The following is an 18,926-nucleotide window of genomic DNA, read 5'->3' as shown; positions in this document are numbered from 1 at the left end:
TTGACTGCTCAACCTGGCGGCCTCGGCTTCCCCGACTGGGGGGTGGCCCAGCAGGGGTGGCCGGACCATGCCTCTGAGGTCAGGGTACAGGGATAGAGGAGGCCTGGGTGCAGGAGAGCGCAGGGACAACACATGGCTGTCCCAGTGGCTCCCAGTTCCCTCCTAGGGGATCTCACTGGCCAGCATCCAGCTGAGGATGAAAATTCAGGAAAAATAAAACCTCTCTCTCTTCTGGGAAACCGAAACCAAAACCTGAATGTTTTGAAGCTTGCCTGGGCCTCTTCAGGGCCCTCCCGCAGCAGGCAGGCAGGCAGGGGACTTCCTGGAACTTGGCTATTAGTCAGGAACTCCCCTATGCTAATAAGGGGGCGGTCTCTAGAAGATTCCAGGGCTGGAGCCTCTGTCCAAACCCCTTACATCTTAGGGAAATGGGGTTGGCACTCTCTTATCCCTACTACTTGCCAGTGCCCATGGATGATCAAATGAAGGAGGGTCGCCTTCGAAGGTGCTGGCAGTGGTTGTTGGTGGGCTTCGTCATGGCGGGCCTGATAATCGCCCTGTCCATTTTCATGGTCAAATATTATAGTGAAGCCTGCCAGAATGGTCTTGAGCTGGAGAGGCAGTGCCACAATGTCACCCAGCTCCTGAAGAAGCAGCTGATCCAAGCCAAGGAGGAGAGCCTGACGGCGGAGACCCGAGCTGACACCTGTAACCAGACTGTGGTAAGCCACCGCCACCCTAGGGAGGGCTGGGGCCCCACAGGACCCCGGGAGAGGGGAAGCTGGGAATCTGTCCCTGGTCCCCCACAATAGGAAGGTCTGGATTTCCCCACCAGGATTTAGGGACCAAATACTTCCCAGGGCACTGGTGTGAGTGAGTCCTTAAAACTTTCAGCAGCCCCCAAATCAGGGGCCTTGGTATTCCCGGCAGGAGTTGAAGAAATCTGCAGACTTTTTTCCAGGGCACGGGTGTGGGGAAGCTTAAATTCTCAGTGGGTCCCAGTCTTCAGGAAACAGAAACCCCCACTCAGGGCTGGACATGACTTCACCAGGCCTTGAAGAAGGGGCTCTGGAAATTTTTACTGAGTCTGAACTTTTCACTTGAGACCCTGAACGTCTGAGTTGGGAAATCACGCCGTGTTCTGAGTTTGAGAAGAATCTGCTAAATCTTCCTGGGTGATAAGGTAGAGAGGATCTGGAAATTTCTGCTAGGGTTTGGGTACAGAGAGCCTCCAAATTTCCATGTTGAAAAACCCTATCTAAAGGATCCCACATTTATGGGTGTCCCTGTGAGGGTGCATGCTGGTGGCCATTCTTCAAGGTTGGAATCTGAGGTGCAGAGAGGTTGTCAGGGAATGTGAAAAGCGTTTAGAGGGAAGCCCTGTGGCAGCAGGAACTGGGGCTACATGCCCAGGATAGCGACAGACCACTGCAAAGCCAGAACTCTTTTTTGATTGTTTGGTACCAGGGATTGAACCCAGGGGCGCTTCACCACTGAGCCATGTCCCCAGCCCTTTTTTTGTATTTTATCTAGAGACAGGATCTCACTGAGTTGCTTAGAGCCTCACTAAGTCGCTGAGGCTGGCTTTGAACTCAGGATCCTCCTGTCTCGGCCTCCTGAGCCGCTGGGATGACAGGCGTGCGGCCTGGCCCCCGGCTCAGAACCGGTTTCTGACCCTCTGTTCTGTCCCAGGTGAAACTGAAGGCTCAGGAGCTGCAGCTACAGGCGCGAGTGCAGGAACTTAAGAGTGAGAAGCGGACACGGGATTTTGAGGGGCGGGGCAGGGCGTCGAGGACCCGGCTGGAGAAGGGGCGGGGTTGTGCCCGAGCGCCTGGTGGGTCAGGGGCACGGTCACGTGCTGATGCCCCCTCATTCTATCTGGCCCCCCAGGAGAGATCACCGAATTGAAACAAAGGCTGCAGGAGACTTTGACAAAACTGGAGCGACCAAGGTCAAAGATCCCCGCCCCCCCTGGGCCATGCTTCTCTCACCTCCAACCCCCCCCGCCCCCACCCGCTTAGCTCCAAAAATCCACATTGCCTCTGAGGTGGGGGGTGGGGGTAAGGTTCAAGTCCTCGAAAAGGAAGACTCTGTCCGTAGGGTCCAAGAGCCCTAGGTGGCTACTGCCCAGTGACTGGGGTGGAGACGAGGCTCGGTGGGGAGGGTGGCCAGGGCTGTCATGCAAGATGATGGCCCAGCGGCTGCCTGAGTCCCCCGTCTTCACCTAGAACGGAGAACACCCAGACCACCCCGGCCAGCTCCAAGGCCACCATCATTCTGCAGGTGTCCATGTCGCTCCTGCTCCTGAGCCTGAGCCTGACCTTTCCGCTGCTCTGAGGCCCCAGGAGGCCAGAGGGTCAGGATCCTGGGCGGCCCTGGGGAGGAGGAAGCTGGGGGCGCTGGGAGGGGGGCAGGGACTCCAAGGGATGGGGGGGGGGACGGGCCTCACCGCGCGGGGGAGAGAGGAGCTGCGGGAGGAGAGGGAGGGGACTCAGGGGCGGGGGCGGGGCTTAGGGAGGGGGCGGGGTTTAGGAGGCTGCGGGCTCTGTTCTGTCTGCCTTCAGTCTATTCTGAGTTTCTCTTATCATGTCTCCTAGGTCCCAATCTGAACTGGTCCGGCTGCACCTCTGCTTTTCCCAGCGACTGTCCCTTGACCCAGCTGGTTGCTGAGGGGAGAGGGGACGAGTTAAAGTGAAGGGGCCATGGGGCAGCTGTGGAGGGACTGGGGCAATGGGGGAGGGGAGGCCGAGCAGCTGGGTGGGAGCGGGGCTGCTTCCTGGGAAGCCACCCTACTTGGGCCGGGGATGGTGGAAGGGTGGGGGCGCTGCCTCTTGCTGTATTAGGGGTGGGTGTTGCTTTGCTCTGGGGGTCTTTGAGCTCTAAAAAATAAACATCTCTTTTGGGAGGAAAGACATCTTACTCTCAAGTTTCTGGAGTGTCATTGTATCACCCCCAAGCATCTGAGTCCTCCCTTGCAGGTGAGGGTGGACATCCGGATCATGTGGGCACCCTTCCCAAATGCCTTCAAACACCACGAGAGCCTCCCCCCCCCTTCTCGGCCGGAATTAATTTTTTTTTTTTTTGAACCCAGGGGGCGCTTCACCACTGAGACACTTCCCCAGCCCTATTTTGTATTTTATTTAGAGACAGGGTCTCACTGAGTTACTTAGGGCCTCGCTAAATTGCTGAGGCTGGCTTGGAACTCTCGATCCTCCTGCCTCAGCCTCCCCGGCCACTGGGATCACAGCGTGTGCTGGAATCATCTTAAAAACCCTCACCGTGTTTAGAGCTGATAGCGCCAACCATCGGCTCCCCTCCCTGGGTCCCTCCTGATGTCTGTGGTTCTAATGAGGAAATCATGGCTGCCCTGACCCTTGTCCCACTTCCCCCAGAAAGCGCTGGGTTGGGACTTCACGGGAATCTGCAGACACATCCAGGCCAGGATTCTCTCAGTGTTCCCCCCTCTCCATCCCCAGGATCTCCTTCATCCTGCAGTGGCCAGTTCTTCGAATCCCTCTCCAGAGACTCTACTTCTCCCAAATTGAGGGAGTTCACCCACCTGATTGGCTCCTCTCAGGACCCCCAGTCCTTTCCCCCTGTATTTTCTCCCTTCCTCCAAGTTTCCTTGGAATCCCAACTATTGTTCATGCCATTTCCTGTCCATGGAACCAGAAGTCCTATGCCCCAGATTTTTGCACTGTACTTGGGTCCCACAGTTCCTCTCCCACTGTTCTCCCAGGCACCCTCAAAGCCCCACTGCAGAGACTCTGGCCATCAGGACCCTGACTTCCCCGTTCCCCACCCCCCACCTCCACCCTCCCTCAGCTTTTCTGTGTGTGGACCTGGCCAAGCTCCATTCTGCCTCAGGGCCTTTGCCCATGCTGTGCCTGCTGCCTGAGCACTCACTGCTCACTCCTGAGTCTGGGTCAGGGTCTCAGCCTCAGCCCTGCTGACATTTTGGGCTGGATGGTCCTTTGTGGTGGGGACATCCTGTGCACTGTAGACATTTAGCAGCATCCCTGACAGTGGTCACATTCCCTCCCCTGGTTGTAATCACAGAAAAATTGCCAAGTGCCCTCTGGGGACCAAAAACACCTCCAATGGGAACTTGTGCCTACAGGGTGTGAGGCAGGACAGAGGACACAGGGACAGGAAGAAAGAACACATGGGACAAAATGAGAGCAGCCATTTATTAAATTCTACTTCACGTGATTTAATGTCCAGATTTAAATTGCACTCCCGCAGACCTTGACCGCCAACAAAACTACTCCGTCAGTTATCCGACCTTACCCGCAGGTCCTCAGATAACCTCTCTCTCCACCTGGCTTAGAGAAAACAAGTCCAAGGCTGCTTTTTGCTCAACAAATAGGTTTCTCTGTAATTTCCATTTTGGGGATCTGATCACTCCATCCATATATCACACTCCCGATAAAACCCTCAAGGTCACACAAATCTACTGTTTAAATTCACCCAGCGGAGCGTTGAAACCCCCAGACGGGGCATCAGTAGAAATTTTTCATGAAAGAGAAGAAAGAGGAGGAGGAGAAACCCAAGTAGGGCATGATCACCATGTCACGCCACCAACACCCTCGTAGGTGGGGTTTACAGACCGCACACGCCAAGGCACCGTCTCCACCGTCTCTCGAGAGTGTGGACTTCCTGCCTTCAGTTCATAAAATCAATCTCTGTCTTATTTGACCCTTCCTTAAATTCTTTTTTTTTTTTTTTTTTACTATCTTTGTTTTTATGTGGTGCTGAGAATCGAACCCAGGGCCTCACACATGCCCAGCGAGCTCTCTACCACGGAGCCACATCCCCAGCCCCTTTATGCAATGACATCCAGGACCCTCATGGCCTGAGCAGAGGTCCACCTCCCTTTGGGGACCTCCTCAGGATGCTCCATCGAGTGACAGGGGGTCTCTTGCCTGTCCCCTTTCTGCCTCTGCTCCGGGCTTGCAAAAGGTCTCAGGAAGGGTTCAGGGTGCCACTCTGCAAGCTCTGAGTCATTCCTCCTCCCACGACAGCCCCTTTGGGCTGAGGACACTGGGGTCCAGGGAACTTACTGGACTCGCTCGGGGTCTCCACGCTGTTGGAGAAATGAGCCTCCACTTCTGGTGACTTTTCTTCTGCTCAGGAAGCAAACCTTCCCGCGTGGCCCCTTCCCTTTTCCTACTCCCTCTCTGCCCCTCACCCCCAACTTGGGCCGCGGCAGAGCCCTAAGGCAGAGTTGCTGCTCCCCGTCCCCATCACTTCTGGGCTGTGTTTTGCGGATGGAGAAAGCAGATCTGCCCAATAGGAGCACTTCGATCCCCAAACCTCCACACAATGATCCAGGCATAAACTTTTTCTCCCCAGCCATTCTTTTCTACCCTTACTTTTTTGTCCTCTGAGACCTGACTCCAAAGCAGCGTCCCCACCCAGTGGCTGAGAAATGGTTGAGAGTTAGGAGTTGCAGGTTATGCCCAACTGCTGCTGTGTGTCTCTGGCCTGAGGCTCGGCCTCTCTGGGCTCCGGTTTCTTCATCTGGAATGAAGTGGACACACAGACATTCATGCTCAACTCACAATAATTGTGCACCTACTATGCACCAGACCTGTGTGGGTATGATGGGAACAAGGCAAATGTACACTTGGCTTTTGGGGCTCTAACCCAGTCTGATGGGGGAGGCAGCCAGGAATCAGAAACATAAAGGTGGGAGCTGGTCAAAAGGGGACCTGAGCTAGTGGAAGAGCAGAGTTCCTGGAGGAGGCCACCATCCATGAGGAGTAATTTAAGCAAAAAGAGAGGAGAGGGTTCTGTAGTGGAGGAAATGGCCAGTGCAAAGATCCTGGGGTGGAATGCCTTTGGCAGAAGAGCTTTAAGGAAGGAGAGCAGGTGCTACAAAGAGGAAACGATGTCGAAAACAAAATAAGGGCCTTATGGAGGTAAGGGGAGAGGAGAACAGGAAAAGAGAAGGGGAAGGTGGGCTGGCCAGGAGAGAAGAGGGGGTGGAGAAAAAGGGAGAAGAGGGATGGGGTTCTAAGAGCCAGCAGCAGCCTGGATCGCACTCCCGCTGTAAGATTGCCCCCTAGCGGCCACGTGGAGAAGACGCGCGGAGATGCGCTGGTCCCGCTTCCCGCCCTCGAGGCGGTTCACAGAAGGGGCTGCCAGCGGTGAATCAAGAAACCTACCGTCTCCCATGGACAGAATGTGGACAGCAGCCCCCAGACCCTCCCCATGGCCGCAGGTTCGGTCTTTGGAGCTTCCCGCAGATGTGTTCCTGACTCCCACGAGTCAGAGGCTACTGCTGTCCCCATTACAAAGAGAGGGAAACCGAGGCTCAGAGGGGAGCTCGTGGGACGCAGAGGCAGGACTTGTACCCAGGCCCTTTCTTGTGACCTTCAGAATGGGTTGACCCCTGGAGGGAGTCCAACCCCTCCCGTAGGACTCGGGAAGCCACAGGGTGGGGCGGAACCGTGGGTGTCCCTGGCGCCCCAAGTGCCAATTAAATGCTCGTGGCCGTCTGAGACCAGAGCTGGGGACAGCGGCATGGCCGAACCGGGGCCGGAGCCCGGGCGCGCGTGGCGGGTGCTGGCCCTGTGCGGGGTCGCCGTGTTCTTGGCGGCGGCGGCGGCCGGTGGGGCCCTGGTAGCGTGGAATCTGGCTGCCTCCGCTGCCCGGGGGTCCCGCTGCCCGGAGCCAGGATTCAACGCCACAGCGCCGCCCCAGGGCCCCGCACCCGAAGTCGAGGAGCTGCGGCGCCGGCTGGCAGAGGCCGCCCAGCGCGAGGAGACCCTGGCCAGGCAGCTGGAGCAGGCGGAGAGTGTCCGTCGCGAGTTGGAGGAGGCACTCAGGGCCTGCGAGAACCGGCAGGTAGGTGGGCAGGGGGAGGGCTGGGGGAGAGGGTGTTGGACACAGCCCTAGGCTCCCTCCCTGTGCTTCTGTTTCCCGGATTCTTCAATTAGAGAGCAACGAGAATAGCACCATAATTCCAACATATAATTCCAGTTCACCTTGCAGTCTACCTTCTAACTAAATAAGACAAACTTTTCTTCGTTATTTGCCAGATAAATCATGGCTGGGGAAACCCCAGACCCCTGAACCCACCTGGGGAGGCCCTATGCTAACTTCCCCCGTGTGCTTACTCAGCCCCCCCTCAAGCCAGTTTCCAGTCCTATTTTGAGAGAGGGACACTCATGTCACCTGTAATTAAGAAGCTAAAATTGTCCTCTGGGGGAGGTAGCAGCCAGGACCTCCCCTTTTCTGGGGCATCCCCCCCCCCACACACACACCAGACTCTTAACCCTCCCCAGCCTGAGCTTCATAGAAGAACCATCCTCAAAGCCCAATCATTTGCATTTATTGAGTGACTACTGTCTACCTCTGTGTACTTGCCTAGCAGAGGTTAGGCAGCATCTGAACTTTAAAAATCAGGAGAATCCTGCCCCCTTTCTACCTGCCCCAAAGAAGGGCCTGGAGCAGCTGCTGTTGAAGCAGCCTGCGCTGGGTTCTGAGTTCTGACTGCCCTTCACCACTAGAAAATGCCCTGGGGAGGCCAGGTCTGTTTAACAGGGGTGATCTGTAAGCCACAAGCTCTCCAGAAACCCAATTATTGTTAACATCGGATTGTCTTAGGTTGGTTTGAAACCCAGTGAGTCCTGGATGGAACTGGGATTGGAACTGGAGCCTGTCTCACCTCGTAGCTAAGCCACTTCGACTTTCCGGTGGCTTGGGGGTAGGGGGACAGTAGATCTAGACAGAAATCTTCCCCCAGGCAGGCAGCTGTCACTATTCAGTACCCCCAGGCTTCAGAGGCCACTTCTATTTTACAACCACAAGGTCCCAAAAGGATATTCCCAACAAAGCCCAGGCAACGGGTGGACAATGTAGTATCACTCTCCCAAGAACAGGTTGTCCCAATTCACCACTCCCTCCACCTCTCCCCTCCCCCTCCACCACGTCCCCCTCCACTTCGCAGAGCCGGCTTCAGACGCAGCTAAAGACACTGAAGACTGAGATGGAAGAAGCCAAAGCCCAGGGAACCCAGATGGGGGTCGAGAACGGGGAGCTGACAGGTGTGTTGGGACGCAATAGGGTGGGCTGGGCTGCAGATGGGAGGAGCTACCGTGTTCTTAGAGACTCAAATGCTATACATTAATGAAAAAGTTCTGCAACTGTCATGCAAATAAACACGAAAACTTATGAAAGGAATGCAAATGACATGCAGAGGCCATGCAAATGTCACAAAACAATACACATGCAACAAAATATGAAAACGCCTTGTAAAAAACGACTCACAAAAACGATATCGACCCATAAAAAGGTATGTGAACTCCATGCGAATGGCACACAATTTAATTCAAATAAAGCAAAGCGTGCAGAAGGCAGGCAGACTAAATTTGGCGTGAGTGGCGCGGGTGGGCTCGGGATGTCCAGTCCGACCCCACCCCCTGTGCCCGCAGAAGCCCTGGCGCGCTGGGAGGCGGTGGCCACAGAGTCTGCGCAGCGGTTGGACGAGGTGCTGCGGCGCGCAAGCGCGGCCGAAGCTGAAGGCGAAGCCTGCGCCGCCCGAGAGGCGGCCCTGCGCGAGCGCGTGTGAGTAAGGGGCGGGCCTTGGGGGGACGGGCAGACGGACGAGGTGTCAGACCAATGGCTGTGCGGAGTTTCGTCCTTTAAGCCAATCAGCACTTTGAGCGTGACTTGGGCGGGAAGGGTGTGGTCACGTGGGCGGGGTTTCATGAGACTCCAGTTAGAATCCCGAAGTGGAAAACTGGGGAGGGGGCGAGGAGGGAGCGGGGAGATGGCTCTCCAGGGGCCCCCGGGTTACAGCTGGCCTTCTGGAGGTCCCTGGGGTCGGGACCAAATAGGGGCTCCGGGCAGGAGGGAGAGAGAAGGATGCAAAGTAAAGGAGTATCGCCGGGGGGTGGGGGTCGGTAATTTGGGGTGGAGCTTCTGGAGAAGCGGTGGGGGTCCCTGGGGAGGAGTCCCGTAATAGCAGACAGTGGAGAGGGAATGGGGACCCGGAGGATGAAGATCGAGTTCCTGGGAAGTGGGCGACCCAGCGGGCGGAGGCTGGGGTCTCTGGGGACGGGGTCCAGGTGCTGACGGCCCCCTCCTTCCCGGCAGTATCACTCTGGAAGCCGAGTTGGGTCCCCAGCGCAGAGGGTCGCGCCCCCGACCCCGCTCAGGGTCCCGATCCAGGGCCAGCCCCCGCTCGCGCTCTCGCCCCGGGCTGTCCAAGGGTTGCCGGCGGCCGCCGCGGCGAGAAGGATGAGTTCATCCCCAGCAGGATGGGGCTCCGGGCCAGGAGGACAGGTACTGTGGGGACGCAGCGAGGACGGTGTGGGGACGCAGCGGGGACGGTGTGAAGACGCCCAGTGCTGGATGAGATGCCCAGTTCACACCGTCCGCGCTCAGAACCGGGAGACCCCGGCGCCGGACCACCTGATGTCTGGTCGACAGGTGGGGAAACTGAGCCCGTTTGGTCAGTGGTGAAATAAGGACCTGACCGAGTTCTCTAACCCACAATGTGACCTGCATCCCACAAACAAGGGAACTGGAGGTCCAGCCCTAACTCAGGAGTGACCTGGAAGGGTCCCTTTCCCTCTCTAGGCTTCACTTTATACTGCTTGCAAAACAAGTGACTGGAATCATGGTTAGGGGGCAGCACATCCTTGATAACAAAAACTGACCATCATGGCAAGCAGGAAAATGACAGGCCCTTCCCCCTGCGAGATGGAACTTTAATAGAGAACCAAATAACACCCAGTACTTATGGATCAAATGAGAAATGTTATGAATTCTGGAAAAGTCATCAGAATCAGAGCCAAGGGTGTCCACTATCGAGTATTTAATATCATTCTGGAGGTACCAGCCAATGCAATTAGACACGGCAAAGAAATAAGAGGTATGAACACAAGAGAAAGAGAATTTGTAGGTTGAATCATATGAAAGTGTTCTTTCTATAGGTCAGAAATTACTGAAATGTCAACAATTTGATATGGCCTTAATTTCACATTATTTGTAGTTTTTAGATTTGCATTTATTTTTTATTTTTAAAAAGTTTGCCTTTTCATCTAAATTTAACCTAATTCAACATTAGGTATTAATTCAGGCTAACGGAAAAAATTGGAGGTCCCCTCCATTTGGATTTGTTTGCTGCCTCCTCATTATTGGATTCAGGTTAGAATTTTGGGTAGGATCATCCCCAACACCATTCAATCAATGAGTTATTTTCTGGTCATATAATTTTATATATAGAAAACCCCAGAGAATGGACTGAAACTTACTTTTCTGTTTGTAAGCAATTAGTTAGACAATCCTTTGGAAGGAAAAAAAAAAAAAGGTCCCATTTCAGATTTTTTTTAAAAAAGGTTTTTTGGAGGCTGGGGCTGGGGCTCAGTGGCTCTAGAGCACTTGTCTAGCATGTGTGAGGCACTGGGTTTGATCCTCAGCACCACATGAAAATAAATAAATAAAATAAAGGTATAAAAAAGCAAAACAAAACCAAAAAAAGGTGTGGGTTTTTGTGTGTGTGTGTGTGTGGTGCTGGGGATTAAACCCAGGGCCTTGTGCATGTGAGGCAAGCACTCTACCAATTGAGCTATATTGCCAACCCCCCAAAAATATTTTGAATTGTAAAATATACATAATACAAAATCAACCATATCACCCTCCCCGCCCCAGTTTTTTGTGGTGCTAGAAATGGAACCTAGGGCTACGCACATGGTAGATAGGCAGAGCTCTACCACTGAGCTTCACCCCCAGCCCTGTGTTAACCATTATTGTATGTATAATTCATTGGCATCAACTATACATTCACAATATTGTATAACCATCACCACTCTCTATTTCCAGAACTTTCCATTATCCCATTAACTCTCCCATTAAACAGTTACTCCCCCACCCCCAGCCCCTAGTAACGTCTGTCTCCTTTCTGTCCCTGTGAACTTGCCTATTCTACTTATTTCATAAAAGTGAAATCAGACAATATTTGCTCTTTGTCTCAATTGTTTTTCTCAGCATAATGTTTTCAAAGTTCATTTGGGTTGCAATATGCATATATCAGAATTTTATTCCTTTTAATGACTACATAATATCCCATTATATGTGTATAACATGTTTGGGGGTTTTGTTATTTTATTTTATATTTATTTGGTAGGTCTCACTATGCCCAGGCTGGCCTTGAACTCCAGAGTTCAAATGATCTTCCTGCCTCAGCCTCCAAGTAGCTGGAACTACAGGCCCGTCGTATCACCGTGCTTGGCTGTGTGGTCCCTTTAGTTTTCTCTACCCTGTAGTTTTGCAAAGATTAAAAAAAAAAATCCCCAAAATAAAAAGTTGAATACACTGAGTTGGCACTGATGTGGAGAAAGAAACAGTCTCACACTGTGCTGGTGGGACTGCCTGTCAGTACAGTTATTTTGGAAAACAGTTTTCTAGGCAAATTAAAGGTGCAAGCTGGGTGCAAGGATGCACACCTGTCATCCCAGTGGCTCTGGAGGCTGAGACAGGAGGATCACAAGTTTGAGGCCAGCCTCAGCAACTTAGTGAGGCCCTAAGCAATGTAGTGAGACCCTGTCTCAAAGTAAAACGTAAAAAAGGGCTGGGAATGGGGCTCAATGGTTAGGTACCCCTGGGTTCAATCCCTAGTACTAAAAAAAAAAAAAAAAAGAAAGAAAGAAAAGAAAGAAAAAGAAAAAACCTAAAAACACATATACCCTTGACCCATCAATTCCCTTCTAGGAGTTTTCCTACAGTCATGTTTATATGAGTATAAAATGATGGGCTCAATGTCGGGCAGAATCCTGTGGGCTCATGCACACAAAGTGCTAAGTTTTGCTGTGCTTAGCAAACAAGGAGTTTTGTGAGAAAGTATGAACTCTTTGAATTGTGTCCTTGTTGCTGTCTTAAGAAGATAAAAGAATGTTCTGCCAAGTGTAAAATTTATATACATATATGTATGTGTTTGCCTGGGAATAACTAACCACAAGTTAATTGATAAGAAATACGGAGCACTGTGACCCTAAACAAAGTTTTCCGGAGAATGTTTATCCATGCTTGTAAGGATTGAGCTGACGAAAGGATGTTTCTTCTTTTCCTTTGTCTTAATCAACAATGTTGTATAAAAGTAGGAGAGAGAAAATAAAGATGGTGCTCATTTCTACTGGATGCGTGTGTGCGTGTGTCTTTCTTAAGCAACTCTGCTGAACCAGGACTACAGATTGTCAGTGGGTCTGACAGAACCCTGAGTTGGATCCTGGAACAGAGAAACACTGAGTGGGGAGAATGGGGAAGTCAAAGTCCCGGCCTGGCGGACAGGGATACACTAAGGTCAGTTTCTTAGCAATGGGAGCCGCTGTGAGAGGGGCTTTCAAGGACTCTGTACTATCCCTAAACATTCCCAAATAAAAAGTTTACTTTTAAAAAGGCAGAAAAGGGCAGGGAGGGGAAAGGGGACATTTATTACCACATTCTTGATGACAAACAAATAAAGAAAGAATGAAAACAAGGTTGTCGTCGGGGGTGGGGGGAAGCTGTTTCAAGCCGTGAGCGGCTGCCCGCCCACCAGGTGGAGCACCATGCAGCCATTCCAAAGGCCAAGCGGATCTTCTCCAAGATGTGTCAGGGTGAACCTCGGTAGAGCGCTGGCTTGTCACTTCTTTTAAAAACGGTGGGAGCAAGTAGGACTTGTATTTAGATACTTCTGAAGGAGACTGGTCACAGCTGTGGCCTCTGGGCTGGGGACCAGGGTCTCGCGATTGGCTGGAAACAGCCTCATGTTTCACCATATACTATTTTGAGAAGTTTCCTTTTTAAAAATCACGCACAGGTACTGCCTTTTAAAACTTAAAGTTCGGGGCTGGGGCTGCGGCTCAGCGGCAGAGTGCTTGACTAGCATGTGTGAGGCACTGAGTTCGATCCTTAGCACCACCTAAAAAATAAACAAATAAAATAAAGGCATCTACAACGGCGAAAAAAAATGTGTGTGTGTGTGTGTGTGTGTGTTTTCTTAGTGCTTAAGAGAATGGTATAGGAACAGGAGTGAAAGTGCTCTTATAAATTTGATGCCCACCTCCAGCCGGTCCTGCTTAGTATCCCCCCACATAGCTGGGGTTTGGAGGTACCTGATCAGGGTCTTCAACTGAGAGGGGGTTCACTGGAGGAAGAACTGAAGCTACAGAGGAAACAAAAGAGCTGGTGATATAGGAAAAAAGGAAAGGAAACAAAGTCGGCTATGGTGGCTCACGTCTGTCATCCCAGTGATGCAGAAGGCTGAGGCAGGAGGGTCACAAGTTGGAGGCCAAGCTGGGAAACGTAGCAAGACCCTGTACCCAAATTAAAAAAAAAAAAATTGAAAGGACTGGCAATGTGGCGCGGTGGTAGTGCACCCCTGGGTTCCATCCCCACTACTGGAAAGAAGAATGGGAGGGAGAAGCCAGTCTGGGCCATGGAACGAGACCCCGTATCAAAACAAAAACGAAAAGGGCTGGGGGTGTGGCTCGGCGGTAAGGCACCCCCGGGTTCATTCCCTGGTGCCAAAATATGAAAGAAAGAAAGAAAAAGGAGGACGGTGAGGGGGAGGGCCGAGGGGAGAAGAGGAAATGAGGCTTTGGGGAGGGTCGACGGCGCCGGGGTGTCTAGCCCCTGCTGGCCACCAGGGGTCGCCCCAGCCCGCAGGCCCGATTGCTGCCCACGGAGCACCTGGAGCTGGGAAGTGTCCAGGAGGGTCTGAGACCCCCGCCCCCGCCCCCAACCCTGGCATAAATCCACAAAGGGAACAGGAAGCCGCTCTCCCCTCCGGAGTCAGCCAAGACCGGAGACCTGAAGGCTGGCCTCTCTCCCGCTGGGGCCCCAGGGATGCAAGACCTCCTCCCTGTCTGGCTCTGAGGTCCAAGGACTGACCTATGTCAAGGCCTAAAATACTGTCACTGTCATTCATCTATTCTGCCGGTTCCACCCTGAAAACCAGTGCTGGGAACGGAGGCAGTGGGGAGCCACGGCAGGCGCGAGGGCAGGAAGGGAGCAGCCCGGTCTGTGGGGTGACTTGGAGAGAGAGCCCTGCAGCGCTGAGGCCTCCCGGGGAGCGAACAGCTCCTCAGTGGGACCTGCGCCCAGGCCACAGGGCCGCCCTGGCCCGCCCTTTCTCTCCTCTGCATCCTGACTCCATCTGGTGATCCCCTGGCTCTGTAGGCCATCTCTCCATTTAGAAGTCTCTCCTTTTGGGGTGGGAGAAGGTGGGAGGTGGCTGGGGATGGGACCCAGGGCCTCACAAATGCTAAGCCAGCCTCTTCCCCTGAGCTCCTTCCCCGCCCAGCCCCGGTGGAGGGTCTCTTTTTCTTTCTCTTTTTCTTTTTTTTTTGTCCTAATGATTGAACCCAGGGATGTGCTACCTCTGAGCTACACCCCCGGCTGATTTTGTTTTATGTTGAAACAGGGTCTCACTAAGTTGCTGAGGCTGGCCTTGAACTTGTGGTCCTCCTGCCTCAGTCTCCTGAGTGGCGGGGATGACAGGCCTGCCCCACCTGGCCCAGCCCGAGTCTCTTTTCGTCTCTGTGTGTCTGTTCCTGACCCTCGCCACAGCCTTCTGAGTAACGCCCCTGTCTGTGGTTATCAGAGAGCCCCCCCCCCCTCCAGTGGCTACAGGGACAGGGGTGGGGGACAGCAATAGGAAGCCCTAGAGATGGCAGGAGCCACCTGGGACAGCAGTGACCTGTCTTCACCTCCTCCTTCCTGGTCCCATGTAAACAAATTGGTCCCCATTTTTCAGCCAAGAACGCCAGCATCCCAGAGAACACAGGCTGCCCCCGCCCTCCAGGGTCTAACCTCGGAAAGCACAGAACTTAAATTTGCCAAAAAGCAAACACGGCGTCACGGTGGGGCGTTTTCTGAACCTCACTGAAGCCATCACTTAAGAACCTTCCTGAAGTCTCATGTGGTTTTATTAAAGCTCCTGTCCCCTGTGAGGACGGACGTCACTAGTCAGTTTTCACAAGTGACTTCTTGATGCCAGTTTTCCCTTCTCCACCTCAACACGCGACAGAAAACAAATGGATTGTTTTCCTGCAGAAAAGGAAACGGAGGGGTGTGTTAAGCCATGGGTGGTGGGTGGTGGCCCCCGGGGGAGCGATGGTGGTGGCTGAGATGGAGCCGAGTCAGGCAAGTGGAGGGGCCGGGCGAGGCGCTGACTGGGCAGGCAACAGCACTGACCAAGGGGCCAGGCTCTCCTACACAGAGCAGAGACCAACTCCTGTTGACCTGCTGGGGCGGGCGGGGGTCTGGTAATTTCCACTGGCCAGAGGCAGGCACAGTTCCAAAAGAAGTTTCTGGTTGCGGAAGACTGGGACCATCAGGGGGTCACGGCCAGCTTGTCCTGGGAACTGCTGAGTACCCTGCAGCCGCACCATCCTGCACAAACATCCTGGCCTGGTGGCTCCATCTGAGCCTCCTGATAGGCCTGAAGGACTCTGCAGCAGCTGCCCAAGACTCACCAGGGACCACCAAGGAGACAGACATAAGAGGAAGACACAGCCAGCCAGCCAGCCACGGTGGTGCATTCCTGTGATCCTAGCACCTCTGGAGGCTGAGGCCGGAGGATCAAAGTTCAAAGCCAGTCTCAGCCATCTAGCAAGGCCCTGGGCAACGCAGTGAGACCCTGAGACCCTGTCTCTAAATAAAACACAAAATAGGGCTGGGGAGGTGGCTCAGGCTCAGTGGTTAAGTGCTCCTGAGTCCCAGACACACACACACAAAAAAACTGTCAGACATTCCAAGCCTCAGGATCTCTGTCCAGTCACCCCTCAGACACCTGTGGGCCCAAGTGAAGAGTCACCGTTTCCGGCGGAAGTGGGCTTCAGGACTCTGAAAAGTGACCCTGGCAACTCTTATCACGACCCTCGGGTCTGCGGTGTCATCCACACCAGTGAAGCAGACGGACGCCGGGTGGTCCCCAACCTTCCATCCCATGGGGACCTTCTGCTGTTGAAAAGAGCGAGGGTGGGGAGCCGGGCTGGGCCGCAGAGGGCAAGAGTTCACTGTGCCCAGGGGCTCCCTGCATTGTCCCAGCCTTTATCCCACCGTCGTCCTAGTTCCTGACTGTCGCAGGAGATTCCTGAGCAAAGTTTCCTGTGGACATGACAAATTGTTTTCAGGAAAAAAACGCAAGCGCTCTCATCAGGGCCGCCGCATTGACCTCTTGAGAATCCTCCATCCCTTCTCACCTCCTTCCCTCTGGAGTCATCTGGCTGGGACACAGGCAGGACGTTTTCAGAAAGTCTATTTTTAGGCATTTTAGACACTGCTGGCAGGGTGTTGAGTGGAAACAACATCTTTGAAGGACAAATTGGTGACAGCTATCAAAATGTAAGAGCCGCTGGCATTGAGACCAGGGGATTTCATTTGTAGAGATTTGATTTCAAATCATCTATTCTTCATTGAAACAAACAAACCAAAAATAACTTAGAAACAATCTAAAGGGCCATCTGTAATTATTATGGTAATGTGTGGTGAAAATCTAAACAAACAAAAGAAATCCACAGCTCTCAGGGCTGGGGAGGGAGCTCAGCGGTGGAGTCTCATCCCCAAGGCTCTGAGCTCATCCCCAGCACTGGGGCACTGGAGGGGAGACGGACAGATTTTAAGAAAGAAGGCTTATCATTGTCTTTTCTGTTCAAAAGAATCTGGCTAATGAAATAAGTTATTCAAACAGAAGTATTACAAATCGAAGGTGTGAGATAAAATTGCCAAAAGAAAACAGAATACTGTTTTCAAGCCTGAAACAAATAAAATAAGTATGTCTATTTAAGACTCTGGGGCTGGGGATGTGGTTCAGTGGTAGAGAAATTGCCTAGCATGAGTGAGATCCTGGATTCAATCTCCAGTACCACAGGAAATAAATAAGCCAACAGACAAATAAATAAGGAAATAAGACTCTGGTTTGAAGCCAGGTATGGTGGGGTGCACTTGTAATCCAGGCTACTGGCAGAGGCAGGAGTATCTCTTGATCCAAGGTGTTCAAGAACAGCCTGGGCAATATAGGGAGAGTCCGTTTCAGAAAACAAAAAAAAGTCCTAAATAAATAAAAACAAAACTCTGGTTCTTCCACTGTGATAATTGCCCCCAGTTATAGCACATTAGCATCAGCTGGTCTAGGGTGACTTTCTGACTTTGCAGGAGTTTAAGGTTGCCTTTCTTTTCCCTTGTTAGCTAAACTTCAGGTTCATACATACAAATGCAACATCTTGGGCATATCATGAAGGATGTCAACATTTTAAGTGCACACCTGGCATTGGCCCTGTGTGTTAAACTCCTCCAGGAGCCCTGTCACCCATGTTCCAATCCTGTCATTCCTTCCCCTCCTGAGCTCCCGTAGGCCTGGGGGACCAGCATCTTGGGAGATTGTCTCTTCTCTGTGTATCAATTCCTCATCTGTCATCAGACACAGGCACGATCCATGAGGGTTATGGATCCTGTAAGATTGTGGTTCAGCTCCTCGAACCTAAAGATATAGCACCATTTATCAGGGCTGAGCGAGTGCCAGCACAGGATCAGGGCTTCAGCTGGCTGTGTTGTCACCTCTAGACAGGACAAAACTGAGGCCCGGGAGAGGAAGTCACTTGTCTGAGGTCACACAGCTGGTAGGTGGCACAGCCAGAGCCCAAGGCGTGCTCCATAACCCCCTTACCAATAGTGTCCTCCCCCCACCCTGCTCCAGGGGGCCCTGGGGGGCCTGGCCAACCTGGAGACAAAGCTGGTTGGGCACCAGCGCAGCCCCTAACCCTCCTTCCTCCGCCCTCCATAGCTGCAAAGGCCAAAGGTCACACTGGGGTTTCCTGCCAGTCCCTGGGAACTTCCTCCATCTCAACTCAGCCGCCTCTCTGAGAACCACCCTGGAAGACCCTCCCCACTGTCAAGTAGCCCCAGCCCACTACCCTGGCTACTGGGGGGACAGGTCCCCACACAGAGCTTCACCCTGCTGTGTCCCCCACAGGCAGTGGGCAGCAATGGTACTGCTGTCACCTGCCAGAGTCCAGTCCCCTTCCCAGCTCCTCCCTCCCTCCAGGCAGCTCTGACACCTTAGGGCGACAGGTGTGTCCCACTCCATCTCCCACAGCCAGGCTTCCCGTGGCCGGGCCTGGATCCCATGTCTCTCCCGGGTGGGGGCCTGGCCCCAGCCAGCACGGAGCAGGCAGAGAAGTGGTCCCCTGAGCTCCGGGAGGACATACCCAGGATCCTTTGCTCCTAGGTCCTGACATCCCCTCCATGCTGCCCCCGGGGCACCGGCTCACAATGACCCCAGAAGGCCCCATGGGGTTTTGAGCTTCAGGGAGCAGGAGGCTCAACCCCACGGAACCCCACATCTGCTCCCCATCTCATGGAGCCCCCAAAAACTGCGAGCAGGAAATGACAGGAATGACTACAGTAGCTAGTCCAGTGTCGCAGGCCGGCTGCCTGGCCCCGAGCGTCCCCCACCTCACTGAGACACTGGCAGGCGGACATCCTGGCCTGTCCCTCCCTGGGCTCAGTGCTCTGGGATGAGGGTTGGGTCCCATTTATGGCCCCAGTGAAGCGGGCATGTCTTTGTGGCCAGTCATAAGGAGAGTCCAGCTCTGTGAACCAACAGCGAGGGACCCGGGGCCGTGCCTGCTCTGTGGGCCTCAGTCTCCTCCTCCACACAATGGGTGCAGCAGCGGGCCTGGGAGGATTCAAGGAGAGTGTGCTCCAAGCTCTGGGCATGGAGGAAGGCGGGGAAACTGAGGGTCTGGGAGGCTGAGGAAGCCCAGTCACCAGCAGGTGCCCCACCCAGCATTAATCAGAGAGGCCCTGCGTAGCCTCCGGGCTGCCCAGCCCCTCACAGCCCGGGTGGGAGTGTTGTGATAACGGCAGCCCCCGTTTCCTCCTGGCCAGGAAGGAGCCAGGCAGAGGAAGTATTAAGAGGAGTAATATAA

At 53.5% G+C, this 18,926-nt stretch overlaps 2 protein-coding genes across 2 annotated transcripts; both read left to right on the top strand.

Annotated features, from left to right (window-relative positions):
• The first annotated feature begins 369 nt into the window (after positions 1-369).
• BST2 (bone marrow stromal cell antigen 2) lies at positions 370-2,865 on the top strand. The gene is made up of 5 exons (XM_081285104.1): positions 370-722; positions 1,693-1,747; positions 1,891-1,951; positions 2,229-2,356; positions 2,598-2,865. Exons 1-4 carry the CDS (start codon positions 429-431, stop codon positions 2,335-2,337), a joined length of 519 nt encoding a protein of 172 aa, XP_081141230.1. The 5' UTR covers positions 370-428; the 3' UTR covers positions 2,338-2,356; positions 2,598-2,865.
• Positions 2,866-6,498: 3,633 nt separating this feature from the next.
• Positions 6,499-9,258, top strand: CCDC194 (coiled-coil domain containing 194). The gene is made up of 4 exons (XM_081287760.1): positions 6,499-6,852; positions 7,958-8,054; positions 8,442-8,574; positions 9,106-9,258. Exons 1-4 carry the CDS (start codon positions 6,529-6,531, stop codon positions 9,251-9,253), a joined length of 702 nt encoding a protein of 233 aa, XP_081143886.1. The 5' UTR covers positions 6,499-6,528; the 3' UTR covers positions 9,254-9,258.
• The last annotated feature ends 9,668 nt before the right edge of the window (positions 9,259-18,926 follow it).

The sequence above is a fragment of the Spermophilus citellus genome, assembly GCF_964194105.1.
Source record: "Spermophilus citellus genome assembly, chromosome: 3".
Classification (NCBI taxonomy): Eukaryota; Metazoa; Chordata; class Mammalia; order Rodentia; family Sciuridae; genus Spermophilus; species Spermophilus citellus.
Note: the sequence above shows the minus strand (reverse complement) of the source record. Positions and strands in the feature narration are given on the sequence as shown.